We start from the raw sequence: 13,624 nt of genomic DNA, 5'->3' as shown, positions 1-13,624 counted from the left end.
GTCAGAAGTGGGCCAGGGCGCCCAGAACATGCCTAGGCACGGCATAAGGCTGGCCCGCGCCTAGGGGTGGTCTGGCCCCCTCAAGGCCCATCTCGCCCTCCCCTTCTGGCTTTCTCCGTCATCTGAAAAAATAGGATTTTATGTATCTTTGCTGGGAATTGTTGGTCTTTAGAATATGGTGTCTTGACTGTCCTTTTTCTAGCAGATTCTTGGCTCCGGCGGTTAATTCTCCAATAATCATCAAACATGCAAAAATAGATGGAATAACATAATTAGCACCTCTAAATATGAAATATATCAATGAATAACAATAAATTATGATATAAAATAGTGATGCAAATTGGACGTATCACCCGGCATATAGCCGGCTTCCCACCTAGACTATAGGGGTCGGTGCAGGAGTGTTGGTTGTTCTACTGAACTCCAAAATCAGCGGGCTACGTTTGAGACGCCCTAGTGTGGCTCAGAAACACCGCCTGGCCCGGTGGGTCTACTGGAGCACCGGTGGACATGCTCTTATATCATACAAAAAGCAAGCAATGGTTTCGCCGGCCTGGACATAATTTCGAGGGAAGTGGTTGAGAATGGTACATCCAGGGGTGTTGTGTGTTAGAGCATCTCCGCCGGCGAGCCCAATAGCGCCCCCGATAGCCATTTAGGGGTCGGCGCCAAAATTGGGCTCACACCGACGTGCCCAATAAAGAATCAACATGGTTTTGAGCCCAATAGAATCGCCGGCAATACAGTGCCGACCCCTTTGTGTGGGTTGCGAAGCGGGGGCGCCGAAAGCCTCGTCCACGTAGGAAAACACCCGCGGGGCCCTTCCGCTAACCACATGCGCGTGTTTCCCCCACCTCCCACCCCTACCCGATCCGCCTCCAAACCCTTCTTGATCGCCATCGCCGTTGTCGCCTCTCGAGTGCTCGTCTTCCACCGCACATGTCTAGAAGCCACCGGCCATTGAAACCGCCGGTGGCTGATCTCAGTGCATGGCCGACTCACCGACAATAGGAGGCTGCCGACACGATCATCCGTCGCCCATAGAAGTGTTCGGCGGATTGCCGCGATGGATAACGGCGATGAGATGTTGGTGCAACTATTCATGGAGGAGAACATTGCCGCCGTCCGGCGGCACCCATCAGCTAATGCTGGTGAGCCTCCTCCACCTCCGCCAACCCATTTGGCCTTGACCACACCTCGGCGCGGAGGTTCAAGGGTTGGCAATACAAGGAACAAGGAGCGGCATCGTCAAGAGGCGCCTTGCTTCTTGACACCGACTACTTCACCGATGAAGCAACTCACACGCCGAAGGATTTTTGGCGCTAGTTTTGGATGAACAAGGATCTCTTGATGAAGATTGTCTTTAGCGTCAGGGAGTACGACGACTACTTCATGTGCAAGCTGATTGCACTAGTTTGTGGGGCTTCTCCTCAATCCAGATCGAAGTGCATTGCTGCATTGCAATGTCTTGCATATGGAGCTACCCCAGATGCAACCGACGAATACCTACGCATGGCGGAGTCAACATGCTCCAAGACTGTCTACATGTTTTGCCAAGCCATCATAGCGGTGTTTGGTGGAAATTATATGAGAGCACCGAGTGCAGATGATACAACTCGGATCTTGGCACATGCATTGGGGTTAGAAGAATTGCTATTTTGCTCAGCAAGGGATGTACAAGAGGCATAAAGGTCAGTGCAGTGTCATTCTTGAGGCGGTGACAGACCATGACCTCTGGATTTGGCATGCTTTCTTTGCCATGGCACGAACCCATAGTGATATCAACGTGCTGCAGCGCTCTCCATTGTTTGTCAGGCTAGTTGAGGGACAAGCTCCTACCGTGAACTTTAAGGTCAACGGTCACACATACAACAAGGGGTACTATCTAGCCGATGGTATCTATCCAATATATGGTACATTTGTGAAGACAATCCCTGCTCTAGATTCAAAGATGGACACTTATTTTGCGACATGCCAGGAAGCAGGTCGCAAGGATGTTGAGCGGGCTTTTGGTGTGCTCTAGCAGCGTTTTGCCGTTGTCAGGTACCCTGCTCTCACTTGGTCGGAGTGTCAGATGTGAGATGTGATGAACGCTTGTGTGATTATGCACAACATGATAACTGAGAGCGAGCGTAACGCACCTGTGGATGATGATCAACCATTTGATTATCAAATGGCTCTTGCTTGATTACCAAATGGCTCTTGCTAAAGTTAAGCATGTACCCAGGTGTTCACGGCTTTCCTTCACGTGCATAAAGAAATTCAAGATGCAGATGTTCATGCTCAACTTTCAGACGGATCTAGCTGTGCATTTGTGGACGAGGAGAGGAGCCACCAACACATGATTTAAAATTTTAATGATTGAAAATTTAAATTATTATATGAATAATTTCATTTGTATTTGCGTTAAACTATGTTAAATTATTGTATGAATAAATTTATGTCTTTGAAAACTGTTTGAAAATATTGTATAGATGGTGTAAATAGAAAAAAAATTACGGACGCCGGCGTGAGACGACCGTGCCTATAGTATGTGAGGACGTGCCGGTGTTCCCTGTACGTTCGTGCCGGCGCAGCTCCTGACGTCTATTTAAAGGCCACCCATGGAGATAGCTGTTATTTAGGGCTTGAGGCTAGTCATGGTGCACTATCCTGCGCCGTAGCGAGCACATATTTATGTCTGAAATTTTCAGGGGAGTAGCACATAGACGTAGAGCTGGAGATTGGCAAACAAACAACATAGCGGTCCAGTCCAAGTCCAAGATGGGGGTGAGGTTGGCCGCAGCGCGCGCACGCACGCACTGATGGTGGTGGTGGTGTTGGTCTTGGCCAATCCGGTCAAAAGAGGCGCAGGAGCTGCAGCATCACTTGACCAGTATCGGCAGGCAGCAGCAGCACCCTGCCTCAGCCTGGATGCCCGTGGTTTCCTATTCTGATCCCCCATGGCCATTGCAATGGCAGCCCGAGAATCAAATCTAATAATTTCGGCCCCGCAACAACATTCCATTCTGCAGAAGCATCCTGCAGACATGGGCACCCCCACCACGCCGGCCAGGCCAATGCTCGTCGCGGCTTTCAATGCGCAATCTCCTCCTCCGCTTCACCTGCCTCCTGCGTGTACTTGCTCTGACCACCGGACACCCACACGAGCGCCTAGCTAGCCCACCACCCCGACAACAGCGCCACAACAAAATCGCCATTTTTGCACGACATTTTAGTTTTTTTTTCTTGCCTATTCATTCATCGAATCAAGAACCTCCCTAGCGCCAACAATGGAGTACATACAAAACTGGAATTTTGATGGAGAGATGACATTAATCTCTCCGTCGCGTCGATCCTTCCTACTGCCGCCGTCCACCCTCGCGTCGATCTTAGTACGGTTGGAGGAAGTCGTCCGAGTTGGCCATGGAGTCGGTGGTCGGCCAGGCGGACCGGAGCAGCTTCAGCAGGTGCTGCGCCTTGCGCTTGGCGCGCTCCGAGCAGCCTCCCTGCACCATCATCAGCAGCTGGCTCATGGCGCCCGCCCGCACCGCCTCCACCTGCAGCGCCTCCGACCCGCCCACCACGGCCACCAGCGCGCCCGCCGCGTGCTCCGCCGCGCGGCCGGACATTGCGCGCACCAGCGCCACCACCGCGGCCTCGCCGCCCCCGGCGCCGCAAACCACCGCGTCGCGCCCGCCCTCCGTCCGGCACAGCCGCTCCACCGCCGCCAGCGCGCGCTCCGGCTCCCCGGCGCACCCGCCCTCCGCCACACGCCGCGCCAGCGCGGACGCCGCTCCGGCCGACACGGCGCGCGGACGGTTCTCCTTGGCCAGGCACAGCGCGAAGAGGCCCCGGATCCCGACGCGCACGGCGCGGGCGTTGTTGGCCTTGTCCTCCACCAGCGCCACCAGGCCCTCCACGACCCCTTCCGCCGCACCGAGCACCACCCTGGCATCCGCCCCGGACACCGCGGCGGCCGCCTCGACCACGGCGCCCGCGTTAACCCTGGCCTCCAGGGGCGTCGTCCCCTGGCTGCCAAGAACCTTGCCAAGCCTGGCCACCCGCTCCTCCCTTCCCACCACCTCCGCAGCCTCCGCCTCCCCCATGCCGATCAGGGCGAGCACCGCCATGGCCTCCGCCTGAGCCTCCTCTCCACCCCCGCCGGCCCCGAACGCCATTTCAACGAGCGCCGCCCGGGTCTCGCGCGTGGCCATGACGAGCCGGTTCTTGTCGGACTCCCTGGCGAGCGCGCGGAGCTTCCGGAGCGCGGTGAGGGCGGGTCCCTGGACGACGAGGGAGCGGATGAGGTCCGGGTCGGCGGGCTGCTTGGGCGTGGGGATGCGCTCGACGCCCAGGGAGCGGTGCGCGACGCACCACTCCTGGATGAGGCGGCGGAGGGTGTGGTTGGGGATGAGCGTGAAGTCGGCGAGCGGGGAGCGGGTGACGGGGCAGCTGGTGTTCCCCGTCGCCACCCACGACTCGATGCTGGCGCGGTCGTACGTCTGGCCGGTGGCGACCGTCACGGGGTCCTGCATCAGCTCCAGCGAGATCGGGCACCGGAAGTACCACGGTACCTGCAGACCCACCGTGTCCAGCCCCAGAGGCAGCGGCACGCTCCCTGGCATTGCCGAATTGAGCAGCTCTGATGGTGATGATCTTCGTCCCAAGAGGTGGCGATTTGGATCTGACTGACCCCCACCCAGCAGCTGGGTAGCTAGCTAGCTCGCTCGCGACGAAGATGTGATGCTCGTGGGGGTGGGTGGGTTGGTGGTGGGTGGAGACGAGAGGAGAGGAGAGAGGAGTGGACTGGTGGAGAGTGGAGATCGAGGGAGACGAAGAACGCCGCTGGGTTGTATAAGTAGGCGGGGAGGTGGCCAGCACGTGTGGTTGAGTCGTACGTCGCGCCTCACAAACTTGGTTTGAACTCGGGCACGGCTGGTTCGAGCCGGACCAGATACGGAGTATGCCTGATTGGCGATCGGCCGCGCGCCAATCGTGCGCCTACCTGAGTTTGGTGAACCCTTGTCCCGGTTCGCCTAGGCTAACTCGATCGGGTGTCTCGCTCTGACATGGTGGGCCCTATAGAACTATGGGGCGAATTATATTGCTTGTTCAGATGAAACTTGAACCCTTGTCTGCATCCCCTGCAGGCTCCTCCTCCCGCCGGCTTGCACTTGCAACCATCTTCACACAAACAGCCAATACATATGGATTTTATTTCCACCCGGATAAAAGGCCATAGGCCCGACCTAAATTAATATCGCCAACATTGATGAAAGGTACATGACGGTGAACCAGCTTACAAGATTTTGCGCGCGCACGTTACGTCCGCTATCCCGATCATGATTTCCTCAGGGGGAAAGTAAAGGCCCTTCCCCCTTTGGAAGGCTGTGGGCGAGGAGGGATTCGAACCCCCGACACCGTGACACAAATGCAGCGCATTCGAAGGAATTACAAACAGGGAGCGGAACACAGAGGACCCTAAGAGGAAGCAAGAGAGGACGAGCACTTGCTTCATGGGCAGAGTCGCCGGACCGAATCTCAACGCAGAGCTCGAGCCAACACATCAACAAATGATGCACACCACCAACACAAACCTCGTCACTAGGGAAAAAGCACCGCCACCATCCACGAACATCTGCTCATAAGCTCAACAAGGAAGACCACAAGATATATAGAACTTAATAAATGTGCAGACCAAGATACAAGCTAGGCTAGAGAAAGCATGGCGAAGAAGCAACAAAAACTGGAGAAGACACCGCAACCTCCTCCACAAAACGTTTGTAGAGAGGCGTTGTGAGCTCCACTAGAGACGTATTTAGGCCCGGTGTTATATGTGTTGTAGCACACTAGCACCAGCCTAGCAAACCACAAAGAAGGAAATATTGCTCACATAGGCGGTTCCCAAGGGCATAGCACCACTAAAATAAGAATAATCTTGTAAAATAAGGTGTATTTTAAGCCTAACCGAGCATCTTTTTCATGACACCACACATGCTTTGTTCTTGGCTCCGTCCCTAAGCTCCAAGGCGACGTAGTCAATAAGAACACGACACTAGCACCGGCACCACCCAATCTGAAGATGGGTTTTCACACGGAGCACGAAGGTGGAACGATAGAAGTAGGAACCGCGACTTGAAAAAGGGAACCACAACACAAAAATACCAACAAAGGGCTTCGTCTTGGCATGACCTCACCGCCTCCAACAAGGTGAGCGGAACACCACCAGAGCGACACCTGCACCTCCACCACCACCACATCAGATTGCCGGCCAGCCAGCACACCGCTTACATGACCATGGTCAACGGCCAGCACCTGAGCCACTGACACCCCCGCAAACCAACAAGCCTCTCACCTTCTAGGTTCGCCACCCCGTAGTCCAAACTCCTAATGTTGTCGAACTGAGGAGACATGAGAAGCACCGCCGTCGCGAGGATCTACGAACTTCGGACATATGGCTCTCGAACTGGTCGGTAACGCCACCACGATGCCACCTACATCGCGATATGGGAAGGCCCCTCACGTGAATATGGGAAGGCCCCTCACGTGAACAGTGACTTGCATCCACCACGGCTGCCAACGATGTGGGATGTTGAGAAGTCGTAGTGATTAGTATGGGCGAGGGCATTGCCCCGGCTCGAGGAGTCAAGGCGGCCATAGAACCTGTCTGTGGCCGCGCTGCCCAACCAAACCTCTCCTAAGGCGTAGCGCCACCACCGTGCAAGGTCGCCACCATGGCCAAGTCATCCCAACTACGCACGAGGTATTCCGGGCCTCCACCTGCCGCTCAACCGCTCAGAGGAAGCCTCGCCGGCTGAGGGAGGGGAAGAAGGGAAATTGAGAGGTGGTTTGGCTAGGTTTGTGTCGCCTTTGGAGTCGCCACCGCGGGGGGTGATTATTATCTCCCAGCCGTGTACCCAGCGTACGTGTGCCTGCATATAGTATAGAGCAAGAACGCGGCGCACATGCATGGTTACGTACGTGCGGTTTGCTTCGTTTGCTTCTCCGTCTTGTATACTACTAGTAGTAGTAGTACTCTGGCACTCTGCTGTACCAAAAAACGAGGTGGAGTATACGTTCGTTTGCTAGCCTTGCCGCAGACCGGAGAAGGGCGACGAGGACGAGCATCTCCTACCAGCTGGCACTACATATAGTAGAGTGGTCCGCCGGGGCTTTTGCCGTAACTTTATGCGTAGATGCTGATCTACCAATATACATATGCGAACTATTGATTCCCCGAAATGTACACTAGTCGTGCGTACACGTACACGTACTAGTGTACTACTACATTGACTGATCTGTATCGCTGCGTGTCCACGTCGTCAAGCGCGTCCACCGGTCCTCATTCACTGCTGTAGAGCGACCAAAGGATAACTCAAACGTTGCCAGACAGGTAATGCGTACCACGCTGTAGTCATACGCCGTGTTAATTCAGTCTTGTAGGCGTACGTTGGTCGCCCCCCTCGAGCTCACCCTGCTTATTCCAATCCATGTCGATTGTTGTCATTTGTCAATTAACGTCACTGGTTTTTTCAAAAAAAAAATGTCGCTGTTGACAAAATGTGCTCATGCACATTACTCTTGGTTTTTTTAGCATAACTCATGCACATTTCTCAACAATAATCGGGCCGTGACTGAAGAAACAAGCCAGCCCATGAATAGAATCAAGAGGCCCTGTACTCGCAACGCTATGGAGTGGGTCACGGGCACTCAACGCGAACTGGAGCAAGTTCACGAGGGCTCACGTTTTCACCATCGTAGCTGCGCCCCGAAGGAATCCCTATAGGCTGGCCCACCTCGCACCACCTCACCATCTTCTTCCTCCCAAACATGAGCAGCCACCGCTTCAATCCCCTTGGCCACCGCCGCTGGCCAGGACGCCTTCTTCTTCCACAAGCGGTTTACGCCGCTCCCGTACTATCTCCACCGCACCGCCCTCCTCGATCCACCACCCACAGCCGGTTCCTCGCATCCCCAGACCTCCCTCTAAGCCCCCATTCCTCCGTCTTCGACGCCAAAACCCCTAAGCTCGTCACCGACGAGCTACCACCCCTGGAACCCTAAGATCATGCACCCGTACCCTTAGTGTCATTCCTCGCCTCCGCAAGCGACACCACGGCGAGCCACGTCGTCCTCATCCCCGTTGATGTCCACTCCTTACCTCACCGGCGATAACGTAGGCAGCCACGTCATCGGTGTGTGGACGCGTGGTGGCCTTTTTTCCTCCTTCCGGTAGATTCTTCTTCCCTGGCAGCTTCTTCCTCCCCGAAGGTTGGGTTGGCCCATTTAATTGTGCGCGGTACAAAGATACGTACGTGTTACGTCGCTAACCGACGCAACGAGCGTCAAATAGGAAACACACGAGTTGACGCGTACCCTATCTACACTTAACGTTTCTTAACAGGCTCGCCTAGTAGGATCCTAGTTGCTTAAGTTTTTCTAGTTTTGTGATGGTTCTAAAAGTTTTCGGTCAGGTTCGACCGGGTTTTTGTTTTGTTTCCGCCTGGTTTCCTGGTTTTTGTTATTTTTTTCTGTTTATTCTTGTTTTTCCTTTTTCAGTTTTCCTTTTTTTTTCTTTTTCTTTTTCCTATTTTTCTTTTTTCCTTTTTTGTTTTTGTTTTCTTTTTGTATGTTCAAATATGAATATTTTTAGATCATGAACTTTTTAAATCTTAATATTTTAAATTTTGAACATTTTTTGGATGTGCATAATTTTTGAATGTGAACTTTTTTGAACTTTTTATTTTTCCAAATTTTGACCATTTCCAAATTTCATATCTTAAAATCTAAACATTTTAATTTTGATTTTTTTTGGATTTGATATTTTTAAATCTGAACATTTTCAATTTTTGAACATTTAAAATTTTGGAATAATTTTCTGATTTGAACATTTTAAAAATTTGATCCTTTTTAGATTGAAACAATTTTCATATCTAAACTTTTTAAGATTTGGATTTTTGTAGTTTGCATCTCGAGTTGTGCATGCACCTTAAAAGTAAGACTGCAATTGTGGAACAAGCCCAAGGTTTGCTTTCTTTCTCTGGTTTTCATCTTCTCTTCGTTCGTCATTTTCTCGCTGGCCGGCCGAGGTGGTGAGGGTGGGGAAGGATGATTTTGGGCGGTGTGAATGAGAGACAAGTAGGGGCTTTCTCCTCCCGGTGATTTGGTGCGGCACCGGTGAGCGGCCGAGGAGTTGCGACTGATATAGGCATCCCGAATGGACCTGTCGAATAAAGTACCCGAGGATATTTGGAGGCCCACGACTGGAAGCTTTCAAGGCCCAGAAGCCCGGCGAACATCGATAAGGAATCTAGAGTTATATTAGAAATCACGAATCATGTAATCATACGGGAAAGACTCGGATAGCTTGCCAGAGTTTGTAACTTGTATGACACGAAATTCCTCGGCTCTCCCTCCTATATAAAGGGGAGGAGAATCCATCGAGTCTATTGTCAACATACACCCTAGTTTTCTTAGTCGAGCACCTTTTTCGGCTGAACCTTTGAGATCTACTTGCCCTCTACTTTCTACGAAATCCTAAGTCTACAATACGTAGGCGTTGACAAGTTAATCCTTTGTCAATTGGCGCCGTCTATGGGAACTGGAGCTGCAAGGAGGTGATCTCGATGTCATCGTCAACATCATCAACATCATCAACGGCAAGCAACACGATGGACGGAGGTAAACGGATCCAACCTGATCTCAACGATTTTGTTCCTTAGCCTCCCACCCGTTTGCATGCATATGCCGATCTGGAGGAGTCGATGGAGATGTCGTTCGGGAGTTTCCGCTTCCGTGTCAGGAAAGAAGGATCGCATCGTCTCGAAGCACTGATTTTTTGGGGATCGTTAGCGGCCGATTCCGATTTCTCGGGATCATCATCATCGATCGAGTTAGACGACGAGGAGGTTTCACCACCAAGCTTCATCAAGCCCGCCATCGGCGGAGGACTCGCCGATCTATTCGGCGACATGACTTTCGGGTCGTTCACGGATTCTGATCTGTGTAGCGAAGCATCGAGAACTTCGACTTCATCGACATATCTACTTCTATTAGGGAGGTCTTCGCCGGTCTATACAACGGTGTCACCGACCCTGGAGATGATGAAAACGTAACTACAATATATCATCAAGTCTGCGCAATCGGGGAATCAAGCCGCCAAGAGGATGAAGCGTCGGAGGCTTTCGATGATTTGGGCAATCCATACATCAATCCCGCAGATCTTACGCGTGGAACAGGAAACAAATACATCGGGACCGCGCCGCGAGAGAAAGTACGGTTACCACAAGCAGCTTGGGATAGAGCTCAGAAAGCCATGGACGGTACAGAGCCGATGACTACCGCGGCTACAACGGAGCCGCTGCAAGCATATCAATATAAACTCGCTCGTGTTGGACGAGAGTTGGAGAAACAAAGAAGGGCACTCGACGAAAGGAGAGCTGCTGCTTCTGCGTCAACTGCGCACAGGGCCGCCCTGAGTCGATAATCAGGAACCTCGGGAGATAGTCACAGAGACACCCGTGCAAGAAACAGATCGCGATTGGCAAATGTACCTGAGCATGAACGGGAGAACTTGATCCAAAACCTCGATATGTTCTTTATGTCGATAGACACGAGAGGGCACATCATCCCAAAAACACCGGAAGCATACACCCTAGTTTTCTTAGTCGAGCACCTTTTTCGGCTGAACCTTCGAGATCTACTTGCCCTCTACTTTCTACGAAACCCTAAGTCTACAATACATAGGCATTGACAAGTTAATCCCTTGTCAGCGATGTCAAGCCCCTTAGGTGGGGGATGGAATTGTTGGCTCCTCCTGCCGAGGCCCTCGGCACTAAGTATTGTTGGCCACAAAGCTGCATCCTCGGCGTCGTCAACATCGACCTGGCCGGCCGTGGCGGCGAGAAGGCATATGAGGACGGTGACGACAGTGTTGTCCTCTGCTATGGCTAATTATTGTTGCTCTGACTATCTCTGCCCGCCTTCTCCAACCCATGGTAGGAGTGTTGTGATGGAGGGCAGGTTATTCAACATTGACGGAGCCAGCGAGAGTTCTTGTGTCTGGGCTTTCCGAAGCCTGGAAGCAATATCAGCTAGCTTCATCTCGATAGTTGCGTGCCGTTTGTTAACGCCGGTGAGTTCCAGCATCCTATCAACCTCCATTGGAGGACTTCTTCCAGGTCAGCGGCTACGCCCAACGTCAACACTGAAGCAAGTGGTTCCGTCCCTACGGAGGTGCTCGACGGCGGTGCAGCTGACCTCTAGCTCGGTAGAGGAGATAGGAAGGGACCTGATTGCTTCTTAGATCTTTTAGCGAGGTCTTCTACACATATACTTGTTGGAGATATGCCCAAGAGGCAATAATAAAATGGTTATTATAATATATATTTGTGTTTATGATAATGTTTGCATACCATTGATACGTCTCCGACGTATCGATAATTTCTTATGTTCCATGCCACATTATTGATGATACCTACATGTTTTATGCACACTTTATGTCATATTCGTGCATTTTCTGGAACTAACCTATTAACAAGATGCCGAAGAGCCGATTGTCTGTTTTCTGCTGTTTTTGGTTTCGAAATCCTAGTAACGAAATATTCTCGGAATTGGACGAAATCAACGCCCAGGGTCCTATTTTGCCACGAAGCTTCCAGAAGACCGAAGAGGAGTCGAAGTGGGGCCACGAGGCACCGCCACACTAGGGCAGCGCGGCCCGACCCCTGGCCGCGCCAGCCTGGCGTGTGGGGCCCTCGTGTGGCCCCTCGCGTTGCCCTTCCGCCTACTTAAAGCCTCCGTCGCGAAACCCCCAGTACCGAGAGCCACGATACGGAAAACCTTCCAGAGACGCCGCCGCCAATCCCATCTCGGGGGATTCTAGAGATCTCCTCCGGCACCCTGCCGGAGAGGGGATTCATCTCCCGGAGGACTCTTCACCGCCATGGTCGCCTCCGGAGTGATGAGTGAGTAGTTCACCCCTGGACTATGGGTCCATAGCAGTAGCTAGATGGTTGTCTTCTCCTCATTGTGCTTCATTGTTGGATCTTGTGAGCTGCCTAACATGATCAAGATCATCTATCCGTAATGCTATATGTTGTGTTTGTCGGGATCCGATGGATAGAGAATACTATGTTATGTTAATTATCAAGTTATTACCTATGTGTTGTTTATGATCTTGCATGCTCTCCGTTATTAGTAGAGGCTCGGCCAAGTTTTCGCTATTAACTCCAAGAGGGAGTATTTATGCTCGATAGTGGGTTCATGTCTCCGTGAATCGCGGGAGTGACAGAAACCCCTAAGGTTATGGATGTGCTGTTGCCACTAGGGATAAAACATTGATGCTATGTCCGAGGATGTAGTTATTGATTACATTACGCACCATACTTAATGCAATTGTTTGTTGCTTTGCAACTTAATACTGGAAGGGGTTCGGACGATAACCTGAAGGTGGACTTTTTAGGCATAGATGCATGCTGGATGGCGGTCTATGTACTTTGTCGTAATGCCCAATTAAATCTCACTATATTTATCATGACATGTATGTGCATTGTTATGCCCTCTCTATTTGTCAATTGCCCGACTGTAATTTGTTCACCCAACATGCTTTTATCTTATGGGAGAGACACCTCTAGTGAACTATGGACCCCGGTCCATTCTTTTATACTTGAAATACAAATCTGTCTGCAATACTTGTTTTATTGTTTTCTTGCAAACAATCATCTTCCACACAATACGGTTAACCCTTTGTTACGAGCAAGCCGGTGAGATTGACAACATCAACTGTTTCGTTGGGGCAAAGTACTTTGGTTGTGTTGTGCGGGTTCCACGTTGGCGCCGGAATCCCTGGTGTTGCGCCGCACACATCCCGCCGCCATCAACCTTCAACGTGCTTCTTGGCTCCTCCTGGTTCGATAAACCTTGGTTTCTTTCTGAGGGAAAACTTGCTGCTGTGCGCATCATACCTTCCTCTTGTGGTTCCCAACGAACGTGTGAGTTACACGCCATCAAGCTCTTTTTCTGGCGCCGTTGCCGGGGAGATCAAGACACGCTGCAAGGGGAGTCTCCACTTCCCAATCTCTTTACTTTGTTTTTGTCTTGCTTTATTTTATTTACTACTTTATTTGCTGCACTTAAACAAAACACAAAAAAATTAGTTGCTAGCTTTACTTTATTTACTGTCTTGCACTCTTTATCAAAAACACAAAAAAAATTAGTTACTTGCATTTACTTAACTTATTTCATCATGTTTCCTTTTAATTTTACCACAAAAGACATACCGGTAGGACGTGGGTCTATAGTTGGGAGAAACAATATAGAGGAATTTTTCAATCATGTTAGTACCGTTGAAGCTTTTGAAGATAGACACTTGGTAGAACTTGCTCCCACTTATGAAATTGCTGCCGCTGCTTTAGTTCGCATGTTGGAAACTAAATTTGTTAATCTCAATCCTATAATCCAACACATGTTTCTTACACTCGGTGATATGGAAGAAGGGGAAAAGAAAGATTTTGTTTTAGAAACCCTTCTTAGAGAATTTGGTGGTCTAGCAAGAGAGGCTAGAAAGGTCTTTGCTAAATTTAATATGCTTGGTTCTCATACTAATTTTGTTGGTCTCCTTGAAAAAATGGACATGGATAGA

The 13,624-nt window shown here is 51.1% G+C and overlaps 1 protein-coding gene across 1 annotated transcript; it reads right to left on the bottom strand.

Moving 5' to 3' along the window:
• Positions 1-3,207: 3,207 nt before the first annotated feature.
• On the bottom strand, positions 3,208-4,786 carry LOC124687257 (U-box domain-containing protein 26-like). The gene has a single exon (XM_047221056.1). It carries the CDS (start codon positions 4,605-4,607, stop codon positions 3,372-3,374), a length of 1,236 nt encoding a protein of 411 aa, XP_047077012.1. The 5' UTR covers positions 4,608-4,786; the 3' UTR covers positions 3,208-3,371.
• Between the last annotated feature and the right edge of the window lie 8,838 nt (positions 4,787-13,624).

Source organism: Lolium rigidum, chromosome 2 (genome assembly GCF_022539505.1).
Source record: "Lolium rigidum isolate FL_2022 chromosome 2, APGP_CSIRO_Lrig_0.1, whole genome shotgun sequence".
Taxonomy (NCBI): domain Eukaryota; kingdom Viridiplantae; phylum Streptophyta; class Magnoliopsida; order Poales; family Poaceae; genus Lolium; species Lolium rigidum.
This window is presented reverse-complemented; position numbering and strand designations above follow the sequence as displayed.